We start from the raw sequence: 27,919 nt of genomic DNA, 5'->3' as shown, positions 1-27,919 counted from the left end.
GGATTTCTGTATCCATAGTAACACTCGTTAAAGTTGAAAATTATTGGTTCAGGTTTCAGAATACAGCACTAAATGAAGCACTAAATGCTTCATCTATGGATGAAGCATTATCCATAGATAATATTTTTAGTGTATAAAAGTAAAAGAATGGCCTTCTCTTTGCTGTCATATCAGGGTTTGCATCCTTATCTTAATGTGACTATTTTTTCTTTATTTCAGAGGCAATCTGGATAAAGCCATTGAAATGTTCAATAAAGCTATTAATCTAGCCAAATCTGAGATGGAAATGGCTCACCTCTACTCACTCTGTGATGCTGCCTATGCTCAGACAGAAGTTGCAAAGAAATACGGATTGAAACCACCAACATTGTAAAGAAACAATAGGAGGGAAATGACCTTTTAAAAAGTAAACCTGCCCATTTCGACCTTGTTCTAAAGACACTGTTGCAGTGTGGTGAATGGTGGATGGTTTTTTTTTTCTGTTCGTGGTGATGTAATTATCTGTTAAATGTTTAGGTGTTGTGGGAGTGAATGTTCAAGAAAGTACACAGTTTGTTCCCCCTGCAGCAGGTAATTGTTAAAGGGAGATTAAAACAGAGTTGCCAGGGGATCAAATATTATTTTGGCCATGCAAATAAAATCCATTTTGACTCATGTTTTGGGGGTAGTTAATGACTGGTTCTATCTACAAGAATGTTTTACAGCTTGTCATTCTGTTGATTTTAAAAATTAATAGTGCTGTATAATTTTTATATGCAATGAATCCCTTTGGGTTGATTTTAGTTTTGCGAAAAGAGAAACATTAAATGCAAAATTGTTTAATAGTGGGATTTTTAAGGCAATTGTGGATGAAGCTTAATCTTTTCAATACATTTACTATGTACAAACTTTCCTCCCTCCCCTTTACATTTTCTGCTTCATATAGGACAGTGGCAGCAGTATAGAAACTGAAGTTCTCAATATGCTGTTCTAGTGCATGGTTTGGAGAACTACTTCAAAGACCCTTACAATTCACTCAGTACTACTAGGGCATGGCCTGTTTCCCAAGATGTAAAGGAAAAGCTGTATTTGCCTTGATTTGAATGTACCTAGAAAGAGCTTAATTATCAATTTTTCAGGAGAGCAAAATAGCCACTGCATGGGCACTGCTTAGATTGGTCTAGGGCTCTTCAGGTTAGTTGGGCCCAGTTTTCATGATCATGGCAGCTTGAACAAGCCATCATGGTTTGTTCAAGCCACTGTGATCATGCGAACCAGGTCTTTGTGTCTTAGAATTGCTGTTGTGTAAGTAATGAAACTTAGTTCAAAGGGTCCAAATGATTTGGAAACCAACTACTCTTAAAAGAAATATTTTCTCTTATTGGTGCTGCACACAAAGTACCCATTTGCAGCATTGTTCTTTTGTACTTCTGTTTAAGAAGCCCTTTCATGCATTAGCAAATTTAGGAACCTGAATATATGGTTATCAGTTGCCCCAGTATTCTTAGGAGTTTCTGGAGCTAAACCATAAGTCTTGTAGTACCATTTCAGTTTATAGGCAATCTGTTGTATGGTACAGGTGATTTAAGGTTGCACCTGCGTTTACTTAATTTGGATCTGCTTTCTGCCCCCTAATCCAGACACAGTGAAACTATTTACACTATTTTTTACTGAACATACCTGTCTCTTTCCTTATGTAGTAAATGAAGGAGAAAGCTGGGGAGATTCAGCAAAAGTTTAATCCTTTGATTTATCTTAAGTTTAGAAAGTCAGCTGTTTCTCTTTTTTAGAAGTAATGAAGCTTTTTTTTTTTTCCAGTTTCTCAGACTTTCTAGCTATTGGAAGAATCCCCCCGACTCTTGTCATCTCCCTGCTCCCAACTGTGACTGCATCATGTTTTCAAAGGGGGTTTTATATGTGTGGCCCTATGTACACTGACACTTCTCTCTCCTGAAAACAATTAAAAATTAAGCATGTGCTGTCTAATATGAGCATTCCAAACCAGATTGTTGCCTGTTATTCTAATATTTGAAACTGCACTGAAAGAATGCGTATGTTTGTTATTTTTTATAAACGACTTACACATGTAAAGTCACCAAATAAATATTACATTCAAATATTTCTTATACGTATATGGTCGAGGGTATTGGCTGGAAACTGCTCACTAATAAAATCAGCATACAGAATGACAATCATGTTATATGTGAATGTACTTGAAGCTGCTGCAGATTTCTTTGCATGGAATTAGTGAAACTTCAAAAATTTGTTTCCATTCAAAATTTGAGCAGAATAGCTATTCAGTTTTGAGATCAATGGCTTGGATCCTGGCTTAGACATACCTAGAGTAGACCAACTTAAGTTACTCATGACAAACCTGAGTCCCATTGATTTCATTGTGTCTAAGTATTGCTAGTCTGGATTGAACTCAGTGTTAAAAAAAGAACAGGGGAAAGCACAATCCAGCGTCCTAACGGGTGGTAGGAACTGAGCAGTCTGCTTGATATCGATCTGCTCTTGTTCCCAGTAGTAGCATGTTTTGGCTCCTAACGATTGCGTTCAGCATATGAGAAAAATAAATTGCTTTCCAAAAGTACCTCCTGCCGCTAATGGAGTAAGACTTGGAAGAGAAAACTAGTGCTGCTAATACTTGGTACGTTGTTAACAAAGGCAGTTAAGAAACTAACCTGCTACAAGACAAAGACTTGGTTGTTAGGTACTATGATGTTAGGTACTATGATTTTTCTTTTTTGCAAACCTGACCCTGTGACAGCCTTGCTATATTCTAATTCTTAGACAAAAGAGCAAAGTACCAAGCATATATGGGATGTAAAATGATACTTTCCTTGCTTGTTTTAAATCACCAGGGTTTAAGATGTCAGAGGTGATAAGACTAATGCAAAAAACTAGAATTTGAAAAGCTAGGTCATATAATTTGAAGCTGAAAAGGATAGAACTCTTTACACAGGGACTGCTAAGCTGGAGTTACCATGTTCATGCATTCTTTTATGTCTTGAGCATACCATTCTCTGAACAGAATTTTTGGGATGTTTTCAGTGGTATTGACAGGGTACACCCACTATTAATAGAATATTGGTGTATATGTAAATAGTTAATAAAGTGCCTGACTTCTATCAACGTAGACTAGTAGTATAGTAAAATTATCACTAATGAAACCTCAAAAGCCCACAGTAGTTCCTCTTTGTGCTTTATTACTAACATGTCAAAGTTTTGGAAATATATTTGCACAGGCCCCTTCCATTAGCCCAAAGGAACAAGAAAAAATATTTAAAGTTCTTCAGTACTTTAAAATGTATATAGGTCTGAGTTCAGGCTCTAAATGTGTAGGGATACCCAAGCTATTTTTTAAACTTACCCTAATATCAAACTGTATTGAAAAAAGGGATGAAAACTTTCTCAGACAACTGAAGTTAGAGGGAGTGCACATGCATGTGTTTTGCTTAAAAAGGGAACCTTAATTATTACACTATTTACTTTCCTCCTTTTCAGAATGGGATGAAATTTTAAAGCACCTGTGAAAAGAACATGTTTGGATTCAACCCATTATAAAAAGGATAATGGATCCTTAAATGTATATGGATAAAATTTATATATGGATAATATTCCAGTTCCACATGCCTTAATGGCAATTGAACGAGTACTTAATGGATAAATGAATACAGAAACATTAAATACGTTTTCTTAAGTAACACTTCCAAGACAATTTATAGACAACTGAGAAATTATACAAAGCTTTGTCAAGAAACAAAATATATTGACTGCCTTAAGGCAAAAGTTGTTATGGATAATCTTACCATCTTTGTCAAAGTAAATGAGCTGAAGGGTCAACAAAAAGTAAAAAAATAATGATAAATATGCAACATCAGCTAAGGAATTAGTAAAGGAATTTTTTTATGATAAATTGTACTCAGATCAGCTGCCAGAAGTTACATTTTTAAAAAAATGCTAAAGCCAAAGACTTCCAGAAGAGAAATGGATGTTGAACATATCTTAAGAAATCAGGCTGTAGCTAATCTGTAAAGCAATTTTTAAAAATATTGCTTGGTCTCTTCATAAATACTATGAATGACTCTGACTCTGCTTACCATCCTGTTATGGATGGAAGCTAAGATTGTATTTATTGATAAGTGAAAGATACTGGATTCATTTAGACTTATTATCTTGTTAAATAAACTGGTATTTAAAACCTTTTGGACAGATATATTTGACAAAAGATAAGTGTTCAGTAATGAACATGTAACAGGTTTTATTTTGGGAAAAAGTTGAATACTAAAATAAGTCAGAACCAAACAAGGACTTAGAAAAAGTGTTTGGCTGCCTAGAATCGTTGTACTTATTCTAAATTAAATTATTGGTTTTGGCTCAGATATTATTAGATTCCATGTATCAGAAACCATCTGCAAGCTTTTTTTAAATTTTGGAGGAGAGCTTTGTCTGAAGAGTGGCTACTAAGAAACTAAATAAAATACTGCATAAACTTGCTCATAATTATCAGGAGTTAGAAGTGAAATACTCATTTACATGTTATGCTGATACAGCATTGCCCTATGCACATCTGCTTGGAAGTCTCAGTGAATTTACTGGGACTTACTCTCAGATAAATGTATGTAGGATTCCAGCCTCAATGACAAACTGAGTATAATTACTTTGGGGATGCAAATTCAACTTGCCAAAATACAATGGATTGAATAAAATATGGATATATTAATCAAACAGGAGGACTGACATATACCTTGGAAGAGCACAGAAGTTAAATATTTTAGGATTTGAGTTGCAAGAGGAGTCTGTAGGAAAATAAGTGTCCTGCAAAATATGAGGTACAATATGGACACGTTGGTCTGTTTTTTCATGGAGTGGTAGAAGAATTAATGCCATCCCCCCTGCAAAAATTATGACCCAATAAGCATGACTAAAGAGAGATTGCAATTAAGGCAAACAACAAATCCCCAACCAGTACTTACACATGGGTGTATATATAGATAAATAAATATTGCAGAGGGATTGTCCTTACATTTATATGTAATGGAAACCCTAGAGAGTTGCTGCCAGTCAGTGTTGACAACACTGGGCTACATGGACCAATGGTTTGACTCAGTATAAGGCTTATGTTCATTCTGTTCACTGTATGATATCAAGCAGTCTCAACTGAGGGACATGTTTGCCTTGCTCTTCCCAAATCGCTATTTTTAATATGTGAAAAGATACATTATGGAGTACACTTAAAATGCATAATCCTTTTCTAAAAGCTTATATCTTAATGAAATCATGGAGCTGACCAGTTTTTATAGTATGAAAAGATCTGAAATTTTAGCTCCGTTATGATATTCCAATGCATGGTCTGATGTTACAGTGATGCAACCACCTTGCTGAAGCTAAGCTGATTTGGGTCTGGTCAGTGTCTGGATATAGGAAACCATCTGAGAACCCCATGAGTTCTGTATTGGAAGAAGGGTGGGATATAGTTTATAATGAAAAGGTTGCCTGGTTTACCTAATGGGAATACCTTACTGAATCAAATAATCATATGCAGCATGTTGCAGTAACAACTGATCAAGATGTGTTGAGAATGCATGCCAATTGACCACCCTGGTATCAGTATTTTGGAATAGGCATATATTGGTTGTAATGTTAAAGAAATACAGCTTGCAGAGGGAGATCCTTTTGCAAAGTTGGAACTGGAAATATGGAACTATTGAAACGAACTAGGTAAATATACCTAGCACAGATGTTTGTTTTAATCTTAAGGAACTGTATCCTCTCTTATAAATTGTGGTAGTGGGGAATAAATGTGAAAGGTGTAATTGCTGGAAGTATAAACAACAGCAAGCTGATTTCCTATGTATTTCTGGAGCTGAGGCAATTTGGGGTATTTAACCCAGATAATAGAAAACAAATCACAGGATACCAGGTAATCCATTGATAGCGGTGTTCAGTTATTTAAAGTGGGTACAGACAAAGTTGATCATTTACTAATAGCAATGAAATATTATTGAGAATTGGAAAACCATTGTTCTGTTTTCATTGAAAGAATGGTTTTTCAGAGTCTGCTATACTGCTGTTGTGGAAGCTCACCAATTTTGTGCATGTCAGGGAAGGAAAACGATCTAATGATGAAGTTGTTGAAAAGTAGAACATACTAGAATTATAAATATTAGGCTAATTTCAGTGGTTACATTTTATTGACATTTTGATTTGTGTATTTTCTCATTTAGAGAATAAAACAATAAAATGTTGGAGACCTGATGCGAAAAAGGGCAAATCAGTGTTATACTTGCTGATATCAAGTTGGTATTTGAGCCACTACCTTCTGGAGTGGTCTGCTACAGTATGGAAATATGAGCACTTCAAAATATAAAGTCATGATCCAGCCAAAAATAAGAATTGACATGCCATTATTAAAAGTAATGGGGATATGAAGCTCAATATTTCCCATTAGTGGCAGTTCAAAGTGCCCAAGTTTGGCCGGATCATACCCTTATAGTATAATCATATCCCTATCTACTCAAAAGTAAGCCATATTGAGTTCAGTGGAACTTACTTCCAGGTAAGTGGGTATAGGATTGCAGCCTTACTTTCCAAAAGACTTCCCCACAAGAACATAGTTTTTGTTACATGTTTTTGTTAGGTACTACAGCTTCTGCATTTTATATATGCAAAAACTGAAATGACAACTGTGTACAATTGATTTTCTCCAAATACGATTACATTTGCACTGTATTATGGAATTTTTTATGGTTTGTTTTTTGGTGTGTGTGTGAGAAGGGAAGGGAGGAAAGATGTTGGAAAAGAACTATCACCCAAGTCCAACATAGCTGGAAAATAAAGCTAAGATAGTGGTTATTAAAACTTAGCTTCTGGTCCAGAGGTAGCATGCTGCTTTTGTCAGGCAATTCAAGATAGACAAGAACAACCATGATGCAAACTAAGGCATCTGACACTGAATGCCTGAATTGTTTGGTTTTTTAATAAATTTCCTTTCACCTTATGTCTTGTTTTTTTTTTTATTCTTTTCTTAACATGTGCAACATACTTGTTAATCCAACAAAAGGAAGGCCAAGCTGCATTATTGCTGGTGATGAACAGCAGCAGTCCCTCACAAGTTTAATACTTTTTTGGGGCCAAGCATTAATCTTGTGTTTATTTACTTCCAAACTTCAGATGTGTAGGTGCAGTTTTATCATTGAAGCAAAATGTCTGTTTGGGGGAAAGTATATTTAAAGCTGGGTGATGGTCCAATGGTCACTATTTTAGAGGCCTCAACTTTCATATCATGTTTGGTTCACTCGGCATTAGCTGTTTGCACAGTTAAACATGACTGCTGGATATAGATAGCACATTGATCTCTGAGTGTCTTTGTAATTTACTGCTTGATAACAACCAGTTAATTGATACACAATGTAGGCAAATATAACATGCTGGCACACAAATTCAAATTCCACATTTATCTTCATCCTAATCTTCCCTTGTATGCTGTTATCTCAAGACATTGCAGGAACAGCTACCACTGTTATAGTAAGAAGTCAGTGTAGTTCCATTACTTAAGAATCTGCAGTGGAGTGTATTTCTAGCCATGCCATACCAATCTAGGCCACTGTTATCCAAACTATGGAACCAAACCTTAATATGCGGACAGCACTGCATACTTCAGTTGTCTCTTACAGAGAATATATTTTGGGCTACGAATGGACAGTTAAGATTAGGCAAGAAGGGTCAGTACATGATTTCGTCTTAGAACATTCCAAGATGGTAGTGAAACCTTTTGTCTGATTTATGCCTGGTTAGCAATATCAGGGAGGGTTGAACAAATGTAAGGAGTACAGTAATTTGACATAACCCAGGTGTATAATTGTTGCAAGGCTTGTATTAAGTGTTTTCAGTTATATTTACTTAACAGACTTATACCCTGGCCCCTAACAGGTTCCAGGGATGACTTTCACCCTCTTATTCTTATCACAGCTACAATGGTTCAGCACACTTGGGTACTGACAAAAGTTCTGGGTAACTCCGTCACCTATAATTGACATTCTAATTGAGTTGAGTGTGTTTACTGAACCAACATGCAAATAGCACACTGTTAGTGCTTTTTTGTTCAGCTACTCCATTCTAGAAATCAAGTTAACAAATGTAGCACAGGAACATAATCTGCTAGATAACCATAGTTAATTGCAAATGCTTTCAAGAAAGAAGTGATGTACTTAAAGTAGCCCAGTACCCTGAAATGGCAGAAAGAGGCATCACTCTTATTTCTTCATTTCATTTCTATACCGGTCAATAGCTGACGCTCTCAGGGCAGTTCACAAAAATTAAAACCAAAAAGCACAGGATAAAATATAAAATATAAAAGCATTAAAACCACAACAATACAACCAGAATAAAACCTAGCAGCAATGCAGAGATTTAAAATACAGATTTAGAACACCAAAGCTGAAAGACTATGAAGCTAAAATGCCTGGGAGAATAAAAAGGTCTTCACCTGATGCCTGAAGGACTACACCATAGGTGCCAGATGAACTCTCTAGGTAGCTCATTCCACAGCCAGGGTGCCACAGTAGAAAAGGCCCTCTTCCTGGTAGCCAGCTGCCTCACTTCCTTTGGCAGGGGCTCACAGAGAAGAACCGCTGAGGCTGATCTTAGGGTCTGGGCAGGCATATATGGGAGGCGGTGATCCTTCAGATAACCTGGCCCCAAGCTGTTAAGGGCTTTGAATGTTAATACCAGCGCTTTGAATCGGGCCCAGAAAAGTACTGGTGTAATGTGATCTCGTTAGGCAGTCCCTGTTAACAATCTCGCCACCCTATGGTGGACTAGCTGAAGTTTCCGGACCGTTTTCAAAGGCAGCCCCTCATATAGCACATTGCAGTAATCCAGACGAGAAATCAGAGCATGGATAACTAGCTAGGCTATCTCTGTCCAGATAAGGGCGTAGTTGGTATACCAGCCTAAGCTGATAAAAAGTGCTCTGTGCCACTGAGTTCACCTGTGACAGTTCTGGGTCCAAGAGCGCCCCCAAACTACGAACTTGACCCTTTAGGGGGAGTGCAACCCCCTCCAGAACAGGTTGAATATCATCTAGCCAGGCAGATGAACCACCCACTCACTCTTCCATCAGCACTTGTCCTTACCGTAAACTCAGCCTTTCCCCTGAAGTAACAGTCAATGGAAAACACCCTTGCAACACTGCTGAATTTTTGTTTTCTCAGACCTTTAAAAATTCTAGTTAAACTTGGTTTTATTATTTTGTTGCATTTTTATGCCCTGCTACTATATATCAATATAGTGCTAATATTTGGATTTTATTGTTTTTGTAATTGGTTTATATATTATTAGCCCCCTCTGGGAACTCTAGTGGTGAAGGATGGTGTTGAACTTCTTCAAATGCATTTCCAGCTGTAACTTAAATCTTCTGGACTAATTCATTTTCTAACAAGAGAGCACTCCCTCCCACTATGCTTTGATACTCAGGGCTGGAATAATCAATTTAATAGGTCCTAGGCTACAATCCTCTGATTCCTGGGTTGATGCCCCAGGGGCCATAGGATCTTTCAGATCTCCCCTTCTAATGGCAGAGAAAGAGATCTGACCTTGCAACCCCCCTTTGACCGCCACAGAAACCTCCGCGGCCCTTGCATGTTTGATGTCGGTAGAGGTAAAAAGGCTGCAGCTTGGAGGACCGCTTGGATATGTAGGATTCCCATTCCTCAACACAGTCCTGGAATTGTGGTAGGTGTATGCCAGCCCTGCAGCATAATTTCCTTCCTGTTGCAACCACTGGGCGGGAAATTGTAACAGTCGATTTCCCAATCACAAAGGGAAAAAAAGTTTTTTTGGGAAAAACACTGCTCCTCCTGCGCTCCTGCCCTGATAGCACAACCGCATTAGGGCTTTGGCTAAGGCAATTCCTCCACCTTCAGAACTCCTCCCCGCCCCACAGATTGCTCCATTAAGTATTGTTTTTCTGTACAATAAATTCAAAGCATTTTTCAAATACTGGCAAATACAAAAGGATTACTAGATACCAAATTAAAATGCACCATAGAAGCGCTAACATCTTTACTCCCTCAATATAGGGAGTCCACTTGACATTTTCCCAACATGTCTCGCTATTTGGATGGGAGAGGTTCTCTCTCAGCTGGATTAAAGCAAAAATGGGCAGAGGTTAAAAGTCAAACCAACACCTAACACCCAGAAGCTAATAGGTAGCTGGTGCTTTGGGTGAACATTTGATATTGGGGCTCTGCATTCTGTGCCAGCTAAAGCTTTTGAATGCTTTTTAAAAAGCAGTTACAAAAGCACAAGTGAATTTTAAGTCTAACGCTGCCTACTTGATGGCAGAGGAAGAAGCAAGAAAAGTTTCAGAGAAAAATCAAACTGACATTTTGCCATAAGACAGTAAGTAGTCCAGATTATGGCTGAGAGCTTGGAAGTTGAAAACTTCGGGAGGAACAGCTCTCATTTCCCCCTCACTCACAATGGGCAGCAGGCACATCCTCTCCAAAATCCCCTTTTTAACTTGGACATTGTATAGCCACAGAAGCAGCTCTGTTGAGAGAGAATACCACAGACCTTGAAATCATGACAAATCTATTCTTTATAATAAAAAAATGTCCTATCAGTATGAAATCTGGTAGACAAAATCTATTATGTGACTTGTACAAGCCATCCACATTTCAAAGAAATTCGAAGGAAAACTTGTTTTCCACTGTTGAATGGGGCAATGTACAGTCCAAATGTCTGCCTGGCAGTATGGGTGGTTTTCAAACATTCAAGCTCGCTGGCAAGGTGTGCTTTAATTTTCAAAAATCCATGGGGTACATAACATTTTACAATGTTTTCCAGCCAGTTGCCATGTCTTTCAGTAGAGAGAGCTGGAACTGATGTGGGCGCAACTAAGTTTGTAGCCAGACGGGAAATAGTTTGGCAAAAAGGAAGCAGGGCCAGCCCAAGGTATTTTGTTAGCCTAAGGAGGTAAAGTTTCCACCAACTTCTCTTAAGGGCGCAATCCTATGGCCGCTACTCAGCTGCTAGACAGCCATAGGATAGGTCGGTTGCCAGGAACCAACCTTGGAGCCCGCATTCTGAGGTCGGTTCCCTGAGAACGAACCTTCATCCCCTCCTGCGCTGCCTTGCAGGCAGCACGGTATGGCCCTGCGCTCGGAAACGGAGCGCGGAGTGGCAAAAACAGGGCGTTCCTAGGGGCGTGGAACTTGGAAATGCCAGTACGACACATCCTATGTGTCGTCTGGCAGCTGCTTCCCCACTCCACCTTCCTGGGGCTAGACAGCCAAAATCAGCTGTCTGGCCACAAATGCAAGGCAGCTGAAGTGCGGAGGGGACGTCCCGATCCCCTCTGTGCTTCTCCTGCCGTGCATTGGATAGGTGGTCTCCTCTGAGGTCGGAGGCGGCTGCCTATCCCGGTAGGATTGCTCCCTAATAGGAAAAAAAAGGGAAATCGGTTGAATAAGCTAGGTGAAGGTAAAGCAAGCCTTGGTTTAGGGGTTAGAGAATGACTGGGTTCACACTATTGCAGGGGTAAACAAAGCCATCGTGGCTTCTCCCCGGCCCCTATCTGTGCTGCACATGCTGGTTGTTTACCCAATTACCTGAGCTGCAGCGCGGGTTGGCGGGTTGTCCAAACCTGGCACACAGCGCAGTGGGGGGTGGCGTCGTACCTACCCCACAAACCCTACTGCACGTCATGGGTTTTAGGGTAGCTATGAAGTCACCCCCGACATGTGCTGGGTTCGCACGACATGCCAACCCACGCCGCAGCACAGGTAATTATTTAAATAACCGGCACGAGATGCATGGTGGAGCAGAGAGAAGTCACCATGCCTTCTTTTACCCCCACGATTGTGCAAACGCAATGTGTCTGACAAAAGAAATTGCATTCAGCTTGGTGTTTTATGAGGGAGTAGATGGACTTGGCTGGGGAGATAAGTGAATTTTAAAACAATTTTTCCAAATGGTTGCAGATATTGGGCTTGCTCTAGGGCCAAGTTCTTACTGTGGTAGTAAGCTGTATCTGGGCTCTACCCCTTCAGACCATAGGAGAGGCTCACACAATTCAGTACTCCTATGCCCTCCACACAGAAAACTAGCATGACAGGAAAAAGGTCAGTCTAGAACCCTTCATGGCATCTAGCTTTATATATGGAAGGAATGAAGTTATTTTTTAAAGGAAGGTTATTTAGGAATGTGAGCCTCAACCAGCAGTCCAGGCGCAGCTTTACAAAGGAAGGATTCACAGCAATTCTCTCAAAGGTGAAGGGCATTTCGATTAAGCAACCAACCGCAATCCCTTATCTACTCAGAAGTAAACCCCACTGACTTCAATGGAACTTACTCTGAGGTAACTGCTTAAGCATCTTCTGCATGAAATTACTGGTGGTAGAGAGGCAATACTTTAGAACCCAACATGCAAGAGTGTAGGCAATGCTCTTTACATCTATAATCTAGATTTCTGCTTTAAAATCAGACACCTTAAATATAAGCTTACATTAATTGTCCTTTCATACCAGTAATGCTGACTTACATCTCTTTAGACTATTTTGTCTGGGATCAACACCATAATTTTCTGTAGAAATGTGTCAAAATGAAGATGCTTATCAAAACAACAGCATTACCCAAAGCAACGAACCTGAAAATGTTCCTGCCTTTTCAAAATAAGGCCAAAAGGTATTGCCCCAAGTGGATGATATGCTAAAGCATAATAGTTAATTTCTTATTTCATTTTCTCAAAGAATTTCCTTGATTTATAAGGCACTGCTGTGGTCGCAAATTAATCACTTTTAAATGCATTGTGAAATGGCTGAAATATGCAAGGGCCTATAAAAATAACACTTGGATAAGCCTCTCACATCTGGATTTTATATAGAAATTAAGCCAATTATTTAAAAGTTTGGCTTTCTAGTTTTTTTATATTAAAATTACTTCATTTTGTACTTGTTTTGACAAAACATAGATTAAAGGCACAATCCCACACATGTTTAGACAGAAAAGGTCCTACAACTCCCAGCATGCTGGGAGTTGTAGGACTATTTTCTGTCTAAATATACATAGGATTACGCCCTAAAGATAGGAGAAGGTAGGTGGCGTATTGGTCCAAGTCACTGCAGACATCATGCAGTTTTTGCTTGTACAGCATAAAGGTCAGACCGTTTCTGAGAAAAAATGGGAATTTGCTGACGAACTTCTGCAAGCTTCTTTAGGTCTGTAAAAAGAAATCAAAAGGCCCGCATTACTACAAATACTCTTTCTTCTCCATATCATTATGACACGTTATGAAGCCACAGTCATACTTAAATCCTTAATTTTAGGACTTCTGACACGAGAAACTTTAGATAGGCAGATCCAGCTGAATATTAACAGACCAATTCTATGCCAGAGGAGAGGTTTCAATCCATGGAAAGACCAAAAATGCCACTATTGACTCACCTATATCTGCATAGATTACGGTTTCCTCTGTGCCAGCTTTGGCTATGACCTCCCCCCTGAAAAGGAAAACACAGCGTTACATTATGGCTATGCACAGTGGGCTGGGTCCTGATCTACTGTTTAAGGTTTTCTTCTGTTTCCGGAAGTGACTCTAATCCAACAGAGGCAACTTTCCCCAATTCCCCATTATGATCAGTGCCACCTCCCACACTGCTCCAGAAAGTCCCCTGACCCCTATCTTAAATAGGGAACCTGGTGACAAAAAGGACAGCTCAAAGAAAAGGTGGGGAAAGTTTTCTTCCATTACTCTTCTTTCATATCACTTCATACTTCAATTATAACACTTAACTTTTTGTCAGGGAACTGAAATTTACATAATCTACATCATGGGTCCTCAACCTTTTTGGACTGATGGGCACATTTGGGAATTTGAGAAACTGCTGTGGGCACCACCACAAAATGACTTCCACAGTAATGTGGCTAGCCACACAATGGCTGCCATGGGGGCCTGGCTGGTCAAAAGTGAGTTAAAGACGTGTGTGGGAGGAGAGAAACAGAAAAGCTAAAGGCTGGGAGGGAGGAGCAAATACAAGGCAAAAGGGTAGAGGAGAGAGACAGAGAGAGAGAGAGAGAGAGAGAGAGAGAGCACGCAAGGCTAGAGGCTAGAAAGGGAGAGACCGCCCTAACATTTTCTAAGGTTTTTCTCAAAACCATTTCTAAAGGGGCAGGGAGGGGAGAGCTTTGTGTGTGCCACTGGAGGTCCCTGTGGGCACTATGCTGCCCATGGGCACCACGTTAGGGACCCCTGATCTACACCATCTTTGGTCTAAGGCAGGAGCAGGCAACTTGCAGGCCAAAATACCTAGATGGCCACAACTCCCATCATCCCTCACCATTAACTATGCAGGCAACAGCTGCTGGGTGCTGTAGGACAAAACATCTGGAAAGCCACAAGCTGCCCACCCGTGACCTAAGGGAAAGAGGCCTGCAGCACTTGGGGACTTACGACTCCATTCCTCCCTTGCAATTATCACAGAGAAGTAACAAACTCACACTGGAACACCCTCAGCCTTACCCATCTAAGAGCGCGATCCTATGGATGTCCCACAGAAAAGAGTCCCACAAGTCCCAGCGTTCCCCAGCCTGCACTGCTGGCTGAGGTACGCTGGGAGTTGTAGGACATTTTCTGTCTAAACATCCATAAGATTGTGCCTTAAGCATGCAATCCTGTGGATGTTCAGACAGACAGAAGCCCTACAACTCCCAGCATGCCCCAGCCAGCACGTTGTAGCATGCATAGGATTGCACCCTAACAGCCCTAATACCAATACAGCATACAAAGTTGTTATGACTTCTCACACATATAAGAACATAAAAGCAGCTATGCTGGATCAGACCAAGGGCACATCTAGTCCAGCATTATGTTCCCATGTTGGCCAGCGAGATGCCTATGGGAAGCCCACAAGTAGTACGTGAATGCAGTAGCACCCTCCCACCTGTGTTCCCCAGCAACTGGCATTCAGAGGCCTATTCCCTCTAAAGGCAGAGGTAATATATATAGCCACCCTGACTAGTAGCCATTGATAGCCTTATCATCCATGAATTTGTCTGATCCCCTTTTAAAGCCACAGCACATTGCATAGTTTAACTATGCACTGCATGAAGACGCACTTCCTCTCATCTGTCCTGAGTCTCCCCACAATCAACTTCATGGGATGACCCTGGCATCTATTATTATAAGAGAGGGAGAAAAACCCCTTGCTAGCCATTCTCCACACGATCCACAATTTTATAATTTGTTCATGGTAAACCAGGATTCTCCAGAATTGGGAGGGATAGAAATGCAATAAATGAAATGAATATAATATGCAGTCATCGTGACTAGTAGTCAGTTATAGCCTTATTCTCCATGAATTTGTCTAATCCCCTTAAAAACCCTTTAAAAACCATCCATGTTTGTTGCCAGAGGCAGCTCTATATGTGGGGCGAATGGGGTGGTGACCCTTTGCCTCTCCCCCACCCACTTGTGGCCAGAGAAATCCACCCACAACCAGGTACGTTCGCTCCAATGCATGGCATGCAGTTGCCACTTGCCACACATGATCTTCTTCTGCCCTCCTCTGACAATCTCAGCAGAATATTGAGTATGTGCCCTGCCCTCCGCCCCACCAGCCCCAATGGGCACCAGCCACCACTCGTCATTACGTCTTGGGGAAGCATATGCCATAGCGTAACTATGCACTGGGTAGAGCACTACTTCCTTTTGTCTGCCCTGAACCTCCCAGCATCAATCCCGGGTTCAGGAGCAATCACCTAAGGTTGCCCATCTGCTGAACTAACCATTCTAAGCAGAAAGGAACTGGAACAAGCCCTTCCATTCAAAGTCTATAGAGAATATATTGACTTTAGCTTTCCAGCTGAAGAACAACATGTACAGAACTAGAAGGGCGATTGTTGCCCGAAGGGGTTTCAAGGATCCACTGTGTATGCTTGTCAAATTGCATTTTAGGGCAAGGGATACAACTGTCATACAATTTGCACTATCTGGTTCCACTGAGAAGCATTAAACAATCTCAGCTCTTACTAATTCCACAGTTGAATTACCAAAGCCCTGAAAGCATAGGTTAAAGGATTCTAAAGTTTTACATTTTCAAAGTAATTCAGTCACCATAATGCTTTCACCCTAAGGGCCAAAATGCATTTTTGAACACTTATCGCAATCAAAGTCTCCCACTTTCACACTTTTCTTCAGGCTGTGCCAACATGCACTGTTTGAAAATATAATTAAAAGATTATAGTGGGTTTTTATTTTATACTGTAGCTTTAAACTTTTATGCTGCATTTCATCATGTTGTACTTTATGGTTTTAATTGCTGTGAACCGCCCAGAGAGCTTTGGCTATTGGGCGGTATAGAAATGTAATAAATATATAAATGATTACATAGTACAAAACAAATTCTCACTAAGGTTTACTTGGATAGGTGGCCTGGTATTATCCCACAAAATTTTAAAAAATTGATAAAACTAGACACTGAAGCTTCCAAAAAGATGACATAAAAGCTATTGTTCTTCTGTCCCTTGGCCCCTCCCTCTCCCCCATGGAGAAAAAAGCTCTTGTCTCCAATCAGGGCCAAGGGAGGACGCTGCTGCGTGATACAGCCTTGTCCTGCAGAGGTGTGCCTACTTACTTGTGTGTAGACATGCTGCGCATGCTTACTTCTGAGTAGACATGTAGAGGCTTGGTGTTTGAGGTACTATTTGAAAGTGCTGCTGAGCAGTTCAGTCCTGCTTACTTCTGAGTAGACAAACTTCCTACTATAAAACTGTAATGATGAAATTTGGGTGGGGGATGGGTTGGACGTTGTCAGCCCCATCCACTTTTGCACATGACCCCACTGACTTTGCCTTTGGCCCCACTCTCTCCTGGAATGTGGCCCAAAATGGAATTCGGAATTCTGCACCGGTAACCAGAGCAATACAGGGGGCAAATGATCTGACCATCTCACCCCCACCAACACTTGGGCAGCTATGTTCTGGAACAAAACATTGTTTTTGTATCAAGCATTTTAGATGTTAATTGGGCATTTTCTCTTGCTAGCTTTATCTAGGTCTACTAACGTACTGCAAGACTCTATTTTCCTGCTTACCATGGATTTACTACAGTGCTATGTCCCCAGGCTACATAAGATGCCTTCTCGTCCCTAGCAGGAGATGCAGTTGCCACGTAGACTTGGTTATCAACAGCTCTGCTTGAAAAGGAACAAAGAAAGCTTCACACATTGGATAAGAATTAGATACGGCTGGTAAAAGCAACAGACAGTTGGGATGGAGCAGCCTTTATGTCTTGTTTTACTACGCCCCTCCAACTTACCTTTTGTTAGTAAGGTAATTATTACCCCCATGTCTGAATACTTCGATACATCTAAATTGTGAACTGGCAACGCATCCGGCAGACAGATCTACGAAACTCACGAGTTCCGAAGTGGACTCGGCATGCATCTACCCATCGGTTTCAGTGGTTTCACAAAGTATGAGGGATCAACTCGCTAAGGATGGAAGCTATTAGGAACTCTATGGAAACGTTACGATCTGACGTTTCAGATGGGACCGAATTAGCACCTGCTCCTGGCCTGCAGTTCTCTAGCACAGCAGCAGGCGAGGCATAACTGAGTGAAAAAAACAACTGCAGCATTTAAAAGCTGATTTGCTGTCAAAGCAGCTGCGCCTAAAGTGATGCAGGGAGTCGCTTTGTTAACCCACTGTTTGGATGTGCATGTGGGGAAGGGATAGTCCAGTCATTCTCACCGTCCTCTTTGCAGAAGCTCCCAGTGGGCTGGCCCAGTGGTCAAGTTAAAAGCCGCCGGATATACCAAGAACTGGCAACCTGCTTCGAAAATGAGGGATGGGGTTAGTATTATCAGAAGAAAAAAATGCACAGTCGTGGAAAAGCAGCATTGGATGGAATCCCTCCACGGTAATTTTGAGGCTACATAAAGTGTTTGCCATTTCAGCCACGGTCCCGAGGACCCTCCAACAGTTATCATCAATCTGCCCATGGCCAAACCAATCAAGAAGAGCTGTGCTGCATGGCCAGTCCGCCCCCCTGCATTGCAATGAGCGGCAGCTGGAGGTACCACATTAAAAATCCAGATGGGGAGGACATATCAATTGTTATTAAACCAATGATCAGAAGAGAAGGAGCCCTCCTTCCCCCTATAAACAACAGAAACGATGCAGCCTTTAAAAGCATCTCTTCACTAATATGAAAAAACATGGAAGTCCCAAAAAAGACCTGCTGAATCAAGGCAAGATGAAGCTTTAATTAGCCAGAGAATTTCTGCCTTTTTGAACCAGAAGATCCCCATAATGTCTATTCTACTATGTCAATTTGCAGCCTTCACATGTGTCTTTTGTCCTTGCTAGTGCATGCAGCTTTAGGACAGGAAGTCTAGATGCTTTTAGGGCAGACATAGAAGGAATGGCCAGGTCTCGATTATGGGGAGAGCCCACATATCTCCCCTCCCCCAAAAGCAGCACTTAACTTGGCAGAATGTCCTCACCTTTCTGTGCGTAGATTTGAGCAAGCTCAGCAAAGCGCATGTCATAGCAGATCCCGAGTCCTATCTTACAGTATGCTGCCCCAAAACAAAAACAGGTTAGATATGTGTTATTGCCCTGGTAAGTCCAAGCAGAAAACTCCATCCAGAAATGCTAAAGTCCGGTGTATAACAATTTTGTACTATCTAGGAAGAAATCCTGATTTGTAAATATCTGCTCTAAATCACAACACATTCCATAAGAAGAATTAAAACATTCTTTATACATTCATACTTGTTCATTAAAAATATGGCTGAGAACCTCCCCCCCAAAATACACAGTAACAAAATTAAAAACTCTCATTTTATATACAGAAGCTAACAGCATGGCTAACCCTGTACCCACGAACTATAACAGCAGACATTTATAGCAGTATGTTTAACAGTAATTCATATTAAAATTTGAAGAAATTATGGTCTGCTCATGTAACCAAGAATTATCAAAAGGAGAAGCAATATGAATAGAACAGAAGAAACAACATACATTCAAATTGTTCCTGATCAAATTCTAGCTTATTTTTGAAAGAGCCATAACAGTAAGAGAATTAATCCAGAGGTTTATTAGTTATCACTAAAACAAAGATACTTTGCTTACGAGTATCGAACACAGAGAACCTGTCACCGGGACTCAGTGTTTCCGATTCCTGAAACCGGATTTTCCCAGGCACGTTGATGTCAAACAAATGAATCTGTTTTCAAAACAAAGAAAAGCACTGCTTGGAAATGATTCAGCATAAATGACATTAACTGTGCATTCTCTTCACACATTAGAGATGGCTATATAAAGATATGTAAAATTCTACCTTGTACTGAGAAACATCTTTGGAGAAGTATATACTGGCATGGGCTAAAAATCCTAAATAATCAGAGGCAGTAATAATTAGACATAGCCTGTGTTCGGCTGATCAAATCTTAGCTTCATAAGCTGAGACATGCACAAACCTCCCGCACCTGCATGCAGCTGTTTTGCTCCTCCCTTCACACAAGCAGAGAAACAAGCCAGGAAGCTTTCTGTTCCTGTCTGAACTCTGGTTAATGGCTTCTGAACAAGCCAGGATCTGGAAGCCAACTTTAACAATGCCAACCATGGCTTCATATTTTGGCTCGGATGGAACGCATTAACCCTAGTTTCCAGGTTCTGACATAACAAGAAGCTATGGCTAACAGTGGCTCCCTGGCTTGTTTGTCACTCATGTGAAGAGAGAAACAAATCAGCTGAATGCGGGAGCAGGAGGCTTGTGCATATCTCAGCCAGTATGGTGTAGTGGCTAGAGTGTTGGACTGGGAGCTGGGAGATCCGGGTTCTAGTCCCCATTCGGCCATGGAAGCTCACTGGGTGACTTTGGGCCAGTCACAGACTCTCAGCCCAACCCACCTCACAGGGCTGTTGTTGTGAGGATAAAATGGAGAGGAGGAGGATAATGTAAGCTGCCTTGGGTTCCTTGCAAGAGGAAAAAAGGCAGGGTATAAATGCAATCAATCAATCAATCAATCAATCAAAAGCTTGTCAAGTGGAGGTTTGATGGTCCGAATGTGGCCATAAACACAAATGGATATAAAATAGTCAAGCTGTACCTTGTGCATAATAAACACAGACTTTGCATACAAATGTAATAGTACATAAAGCAGGAAAAAAGCACTCCATTACTGTTCTATCCCTCTCTTTTCTTTCTTTTTCTTGGAAAGTGCCATTTACAGAGCATTTGCTTAATGGAGTGTAGTTTACTGCTACATGTGTGTCTATGGGCCAAGGGATGCAGCCATCCCCCCCGTCCTCCCAGGAACATATAGCTTACAGGTAGCCCACATCTTACGATAGTGTGCAGAGAGCACCAGTGAAGTACAGACTACTGTATGGGTGTAGATATTGCAGGATCCATAGCCTCTGCTATGGAGAAAACTGGTGAAATTTGGGCAAGTCACTATTTTGGATTAACTTATTTCGTCCGCCTCCTCAGCATAAAGCACAAGATGCAAATCACAAGGAAATAATTATTCAATGCCACAAAGTACTCTGTGTGGGCACCATGTTTCTCTTCAGTGCTACATGAATGTTAAATAATTATACTAAAGCTGCCTCAATAAATTATATAGATTTTAATGAGAAGGGTAACTTCAACCATGTCCAAAAGAGAAACCCATAGATGTGAGATTTTTACCTTTCTGTACTTGGCTAACATAGCACCATCCGGACCAAAAACCGTACATGTGTTATACAACTTCCCAGCATCATCTTCTGGAATAGAACCTTTCATTAAAAAGAATAAAACTGTCATTACTTAGCCAGAGATTCAAATACAGCGGTTGTTCTAAACCAGCCTTATCCAACTTGGTGGCCTCTAGATGTGTTGGACTAAAACTACCATCATCCCCAGCCACTGACCATGCTGGCTGCGGACGATGGGAGTTTTAACTCAAAACATCTGGATGGCACCAGGTTATGGAACGTTGTTCTAATCCAGTAATAATATTTATTAATACCCCCGCCCCCTGCCTCCCCCAAAGTACAGCAATTTACCTCCAATGAGGTATATGCCACACTGCTTTGCAATTTCTGAGAGCTTCTGTGTGGAGTCCCCAGGAATTTTCTCTGCATATTCTGGAAAATATTTTGTGCCATAGGGAGAATTGAAGCATTCCTGGAATTGGAAACAAAAACAAAGAGACATCCATGACAAACGTAGGAAGTAACCATATAGAGAGAGCCAGTGCAGTGTAGTGGTTAGAATGCTGGACAGGGACTTGGGAGATCCGGGTTCTAGTCCCCACTCGGCCATGAAGCTCACTGGGTGACTTTGGGCTGGTCACTGACTCTCAGCTTACCCTACCTCACAGGGTTGTTGTGAGGATAAGGTGGGGAGGGGAAGGACCATGTAAGCTGCCTTGGATTCCTTGCAAGAGGAAAAAAGGCAGGATATACATGTAATCATCACCACCACCACCACCACCACCACCACATATATTCAATTTAGGTGGCTCAGGAAATGAAGAGCAAAACTGATCACATGAGTGCTGCACTTGTATAGCTAATAGGGGAAGATTTATCTGACACCAGAATTCCCGTTATTAGGAGAAAAAACATTCCCCCACCCCCACCCCACTTAAAACTTTGCACTGCTGAGTCATACTTTGCAACTGAATGTTAATGACCAACTCAGGGAGGAGAGTTCTGTGGGGAAAGAGACACAACGCAACTGAAAAACACCAGTGCAACGAACGATTCATTGACACTGCTGCTGTGCAAAGCAACAAAAGATCATGTTAAAAAACAGATTACATTCAGTGTGTGAAAAAGGCAGCACAACAAAATGACGATAAAAAATGATATAAAGCCAAAATGATGTTTAAACATTAGCCTGAGAAAAATAATTAGATGCCTGCATTGTAGTAATTTATTAACTAGATTCTATCTGAAAGCTGTTTAACCTAGGGTGCCTCCAGATGAAGGGGTCCTAGTGCTAACTGTCAGAAGACATTGTGCAACTATTTCATTTTTTCTTCCTTAACAGATTTTCCACAGTAAAAAAAAAGATGGAAGGGGTTGGAAAACACAGGAGGGATATAAGTAGAAGCTGTCCTCATCTAGACACACACCCCAATTTTGTGAATGAGGCAGGGTGATGGCAGATAAAACCCTCTTCTGGGAACAACCCTCCTGTCAAATTTATATAGCTGTCTGTGGCAACTTATAGACTGGGAAAGTGGGGTTTAATAGGAATCTGGCTAGGATAACACTCGTGGTATTAAACTGAATATTAAACTGAAACATCACCAATTTTCAGTGGCACTTGACTGCAAGTCTAGCTTGAGTCCTCTGAAAGCAAAGGCATTTACTGTTATCACGGCATGGCATCACCTGAATATATATGTTGTGGTCACCATTCCATAAATAAGGGCTTTTTTTGCAGGGTTTCCTTGGCAGTCTCCTCACGTTTTGTGTTATAAATGGGGGTTGTAGGTTTTGGTGTGCAAAACGGGGGCGGGGTGCAGAGGCACTGTTTATGAATGAGCCTCTATTTTGTTTGTTTTTCTGAAAGCATGCACTTCATTCCCTATGGTTATTTCCCATGCTAAATGTTGGGTCCAGCTCCAGGATTTATGCTGGCCTACTGGGCGTCCAATGCCTTTTAAATAATATATGGTGGTCAGCCGGTGGTGTTTAAACTATTTCCTTGGAACCCAACGCTAACATATGATAGCACTTTTCAAGTACCTAAAGGGTTGTCACACGGAAGAGCGCCACAACCTGTTCTCTGTCATCCAAGACTGTAGGACATGAAATAACGGGCTAGAGTTTCAGAAAGGCAGATTTCGGTCAACCATCAGGAAAAAACTTCCTAATGGTCAGAGCAGTCAGACAATGGAACCAACTACCTAGGGAGGTAGTGGACTCTGTCACTGGAGATCTTCCAGCAGAGACTGGACAGCCATCTCTCAGGGGTGCTTGAAACTGGATTCCTGCATTGAGCAGGGGGTTGGACTCCATGGTCCAAATGGTAACCAAAATAAAAAAGGAACAGCTGCACCAGCTGAATTCCCAACACATTTCAACATGGGTCTTTATCAAGGGAAAAACCCTTAGAGACTTTTTTGGAGGATTCCCTCTCCCTTACTTCTTCCAAAGAAGACACGGTGGGAATTCAATTGGTGTAACTGTTCCTTTTTTTATTTTGTCTTCCAGCCTTACAGCTGTTTTTTTTTCTGACCCCTATTGGTACTGTTGATGGTCTAACTAGCCCCTTCCAACTTTATGATTCTCTGAACATCTGATCCTGGGGCTTGGGAGGAAATGACTTCAGAGCGCTGGAGAGGGAGGGAGTCTCCATCTGGGGAAAACCCCAGGGGGATGAGCATGCAATTGGGAGTGTCTTTCAGACAGAAATTGGATTTGCTGCCATATCAATAGAATACATGGCCATGGACACAGGAATAGGGGACCTCCAGCCCCTGGGGATTCCCCATAAGTTTGTGTCATTCCAAAAACATAAGGAGGACGGACTACTTGTGAGAGGGCCTTTTCAGCAGTGGCCCTCTGACTTCAGAATGCCTTTCCAGAGAGGCTCACCCAGTGCTTTCCTTGATATCCTTTCAGGATACATGTTTAAAATGTATTGCTCAATTTAAATAATGCTCATCTTTTCTATAGGTTGCTGTTATTTGTTTTTTAGGAATTGTTGTTTATCTTATATTATGTATTTTGCATTTTAAACAGTGTAGTTTATTGTTAATGGCCCTGAGAAGTCTGTTGAAGGCATGGTGTGGATATCCAAAACAAACAACCAGCTCCAGCTCTCATATCCAAAACATATAGAAATTAAGTACAATATCTTACATTACTGTAATTTAGTTGTAGGAAACTAACTGTGCCAGACTGAAACAAAGAACATAAGATTGAAGAACAGTCAAAACGTTTGATGGTTTTGTGGAGTAACAGGTTGAGAAAATGTTATGAATACTCACTGGCAGAATGACAAGTTTTGCTCCTTGTTCTGCTGCAACCCTGACGAGCCCACAGGCTCGGTTCAGGTTCTCTGTTTTGACAGCAGACACGTGAAGCTGGATCAGTGCTAGACGAAAACCTAAAGAGAAAGAAGGCAAGTACTAAACTCATAGGAAAGATCCCAGCAAAATACTTCTAAACTTTAAATAAAAAACAAAAACAGACCAGTTTAGTATTCTACCTGCACTGTTCCAAATGCTGCATGGTTAAGTAACTTACTGATTATGACTGAAGCCTGACAAGGATGTGGGGCCTTCAGAAAAGAAGTCCAAATGGAAAGGTTAGGTGTAAAAGCTGGGAGCGGAGAGCAGTAGAGGGGATGAAGAGGGAGAATGACGGTCATGGACAAAGCCCTAATGTGGTATGGGCAGCCAGGATATGTTCATTCTAGTGGTAGAGGAACTGGATAGGGCTGAACTTCCCAGCTACATGGGTACAAACGTCACACAGTTGGATCCTGCTGCGGCCACTCAAGTCTCCATGGGGCCAAACTGAGAATACCACATTCCAAACAGCTAAATGCTTCCTTGATACCTTGCTACATCAAAGATTGGTTCGATCAAAGACAGGCCCAAGTCTAACTTAGGTGAACACATCTGAGCAGAATGATTTGGACAACATGGGATTGTTGAGGCTGTGTCCTGAAAACAACATGCCAGACAAAGATGTGCAAAAGCTTAAAACAACACACGGATATCAATGTTTACTCTTTATTCCCATCATTTCTACAGACACCTTTCTCTTCATCGTTGAACTACATCTTGTCTTTTCCCATTAAGTCTGTTTCAGCACAGTCCTTTGGCAATGTAACTACTCGAAAAATTACAGACTGACAGAATACTTGCCAAATATGTGAGGTGCAAGAAATTGGTTAACTGAGGCTGTTGGCCAAGGATGGCAGCAGGGAAAACCATACACACGTAACTATATGGGAAAACCACCTTAATAAAGAGGTACAACAGTAGATAGTAATTTGGGTAGAATAAGTCTCATAACTGCTTACATATAAATGGCTACCCAGTCTAATCACATGGACATCCAGACAGGTTTGTGGCACTGCCTCTCATACCAATAATAGATGTGGAAAAATTTAGGTAAGACAAGACACAGAGGTCAAATGCCATTTTCTGCAGTTTTCTGTAACAATTCAGCAACAGGTTAATCCCAACTCCTTATACACACTTACTGTGAATGTGCTGTGTAGTGGTGCATGTATGCCATTTGCTCCACTTGGCTCCTCCTCGCTAGTGCAACTGGCTAAACAAACCAGGGACCTAGGTTGGTGCTTCTATTTACAAGCCAGGATTGTAAATTTACAGGGTTTACCAATCCTGGCTTGTAAAGGAAGCAACAACCCAAGATCCCTAGTTTGGATGACACAGTAAGGGCACAATCCTATGCATGTTTAGACAGAAAAAAGTCCTACAACTCACACAATCCTCCAGCCAGCATCACTGGCTGGGGAATACTGACAGTTGTAGGACAGTTTTCCTGTCTAAACATGCATAGGATTGTGTCCTAAATAATTCTTGGTTTGTTTAGCCAGTTGTGCAAGCAGGAAGACTTGAAGGAGTAAATGAGCTGCATGCACCAGCATCTGGCAACAGTTATCCACACACTCATTACATCATGGTTAGACAACTGCAATGAATTCTGTGTGGGACTACCCTTGAAGAATGTCTGGTATAAAATGCGGCAGCTAAGCTGCTCAATATTGTGATCACAATATTGTGATCACATCATTCGAATACTGAAAGATCTGCACCAGTTGCCAACTGTTTTCCGGGCTCAATTTAAGGTGCTGCTTTTAACTTTCTAAATGGCTTAGGGCCTCACTATCTGAGGTACCGCTTATCTCGGTACAAACCTGCTTGGTTACTAAGATCAGCAGGAGAGGCCCTTTAGAAGACAACCTCACTTACAGAGGCCCTCTTGTCAGGCATGCAGGAAAAGGCTTTCTCCTGTGTTGCTCCCAAACTCTGGAATACACTCCCTTTGAAGTTACAACTGATCCCTACTCTCTGTGTGTTTTTATTTTGGCTAACTAAATTATTTATAGATTTAAGGTTGTTTTTGATATTTTACTTTATTTGTTCATTATTTGTTTTCTGAATTTTTGTAAACTGCCTTGGCTGGTTCCAGAAAGGTGGTAAAGAAATGCAACAAATAAATAAAAATAAGGCAGCTCATAAGAGGATAGAACATATGAACAGCTGTGGATCACTCCAAAGGTCTAGCTTGTCCAGAAATCTGTTGCCACAGCAGCCAACCAGATGCCTATGGAAAGCCCCAAAGCAGGACATAAGAGCAACAGCTTCGTCCCACTCATGTCCTTCAGCAACTGGCATTCAGAGGCATATTCCCTCTAAAGCTGGAGGAAATATATAGCCATTCTGACTACTAGCCATTGATAGCCTTATCATCCATGAATTTGTCTCATCCCCTTTTAAAGCCATAGCACATTGCATAGTTTAACTATGCGCTGTGTGAAGAAGTAATTCCTCTTATCTGTCCTGAGTCTCCCCACAATCAACTTCATGGGATGTCGCCGACTTCTATTATAAGAGAGGGAGAAAAACCTCTTGCTAACCATTCTCCACACAATGCACAATTTTATAATTTGTCCATGGTAAACCAGGATTCTCCAGAATCCTGGCTTATCATTCAGTGAGAACACAGCCGTAAGGTGCTGTCTCTCATTTGTACAAATACAAGTATTGCTCTTTTATTTTTGTACAGCTACAGAGTTTCCCAAAATGTCAGAGGTCAAAGAAACTTCAAAACAGAAGTTTCTAAACTCACTGGAGAATTACCCACAAAGCTCATACAATAGCAAAAATGCAAATGACTACACACAAAGCAAAAGAGCAATTCAAGGCACAATCCTATGCATGCTTAGACAGAAAAAAAAGTCCTACAACTCTGAGCACTCCCCAGCCAGAACTGCTGGGAGTTGTAGGGCTTTTTTTTCCGTCTAAACGTGCGTAGAGTTGCGCCCTTAATTTTGTAAGCGTACAATACCAACTTCACACCTGTCTAGAAAGCTCTCCAACAGCACAATCCTTTCAATGTTTACTCAGAAGTAAAAGTCCCATTGTGTGGGCTTATTCCCTGTGTTTAGAACTAGAACACATTCACCACTGCCGCCCATTCAGGAGCAGCCCAGATTTATAAATCAAAGCGATGCTTTCTGCTTATCCTGCACAAAGGGAGAGCTGTTATTTAACCTCGGAGACTGGGGGGTAGGGGAGGAGAACAAGCCTTGGTAAGATCCCCCCGCAGAGCAGACATTCAGACAACCGCTGTTATCCCGACTGCACTGAAACGTCGACAACCCAACAGGAGAATTTGGGAAGAAAACGAGCACAGATAATATTCGTATGAGACCTCTGCGGGAAATAGGCACTGCGGTCTCTGAAGATCTTTTTTCTTTTAGCCCCCGCCCCAACCGTCCCCCAGAAAATAGCCGCTCTGATGGAGGGAAGCAGCAGCTCAGGCTGCAATCCTACGCATGCTTACTTGGGAGTAAGCCCCGCTGGACTCAGTGGGGCTTACTTCTGAGTAAACATGCACAGGATAACGCGGCCAGCGTTCCAAGCAGCAGGAAAACGTGCTCTCGACACGGCCCCAGGCAACAGCCCCACAGCAGAGCAGAACGACCCCCGAGCGCGGGCGGGGTCCCTCTCTCCCTTCTACTCCCCCTCCTCATTTTGCGCACGCCATGGAAATGGGGAGTCTCCGCCACGCACGAAGATCCCCGCTCTGCGAAAATCACTCACTCGCCATAACTCCTTTCGGCAGCTGCTGCATAGCTACTGAGGCTCTCCGCCTCCAGCCGAAAATTAAATATTCGGCCGGGGGAGGAGCACAGCGCACGCTCAGTGGGAGCGGA

The 27,919-nt window shown here is 41.5% G+C and overlaps 2 protein-coding genes across 5 annotated transcripts in view; one reads left to right on the top strand and one right to left on the bottom strand.

Annotated features, from left to right (window-relative positions):
* TOMM70 (translocase of outer mitochondrial membrane 70) overlaps positions 1 to 6,982 on the top strand; it is a 34,140-nt gene extending 27,158 nt beyond the window's left edge. For 2 of the 3 annotated variants that reach the window (XM_084843235.1, XM_084843232.1), the window contains one exon: positions 220 to 6,982. In XM_084843235.1, coding sequence (XP_084699361.1) covers positions 220 to 373 — 154 coding nt within the window. In that variant the 3' untranslated portion in view covers positions 374 to 6,982. The remainder of the gene's footprint in view (positions 1 to 219) is intronic. The other variant, XM_084843234.1, reaches the window with a different exon arrangement.
* NIT2 (nitrilase family member 2) lies at positions 6,743 to 27,919 on the bottom strand. 2 transcript variants are annotated; one of them, XM_084843266.1, is made up of 10 exons: positions 27,807 to 27,919; positions 23,988 to 24,106; positions 21,046 to 21,166; positions 20,687 to 20,775; positions 19,123 to 19,216; positions 18,492 to 18,566; positions 17,737 to 17,818; positions 17,079 to 17,177; positions 13,432 to 13,487; positions 6,743 to 13,207 (listed from the first exon to the last, which is right to left on the bottom strand). In XM_084843266.1, exons 1-10 carry the CDS (start codon positions 27,835 to 27,837, stop codon positions 13,116 to 13,118), a joined length of 858 nt encoding a protein of 285 aa, XP_084699392.1. In that variant the 5' UTR covers positions 27,838 to 27,919; the 3' UTR covers positions 6,743 to 13,115. The 2 variants fall into 2 exon arrangements, with proteins under 2 accessions (XP_084699392.1, XP_084699393.1); XM_084843267.1 differs by having other exon boundaries at positions 17,737 to 17,815.

The sequence above is a fragment of the Heloderma suspectum genome, chromosome 3, assembly GCF_057233095.1.
Source record: "Heloderma suspectum isolate Gila_16-S chromosome 3, 16-S_ref, whole genome shotgun sequence".
Classification (NCBI taxonomy): Eukaryota; Metazoa; Chordata; class Lepidosauria; order Squamata; family Helodermatidae; genus Heloderma; species Heloderma suspectum.
This window is presented reverse-complemented; position numbering and strand designations above follow the sequence as displayed.

Bases quoted from the DNA above. Each gene is read 5' to 3' on its own strand.
- NIT2 (XM_084843266.1), bottom strand. From the start codon at position 27,837: ATGCAGCAGCTGCCGAAAGGAGTTATGGCGA. The intron at 21,167-23,987 runs GTGAGTATTCAT...TTCCAATTCCAG, and splicing joins CAAAACTTGTCATTCTGCCA to GAATGCTTCAATTCTCCCTA. The intron at 18,567-19,122 runs GTAAGCAAAGTA...GTTTTGGGGCAG, and splicing joins GTTCTCTGTGTTCGATACTC to CATACTGTAAGATAGGACTC.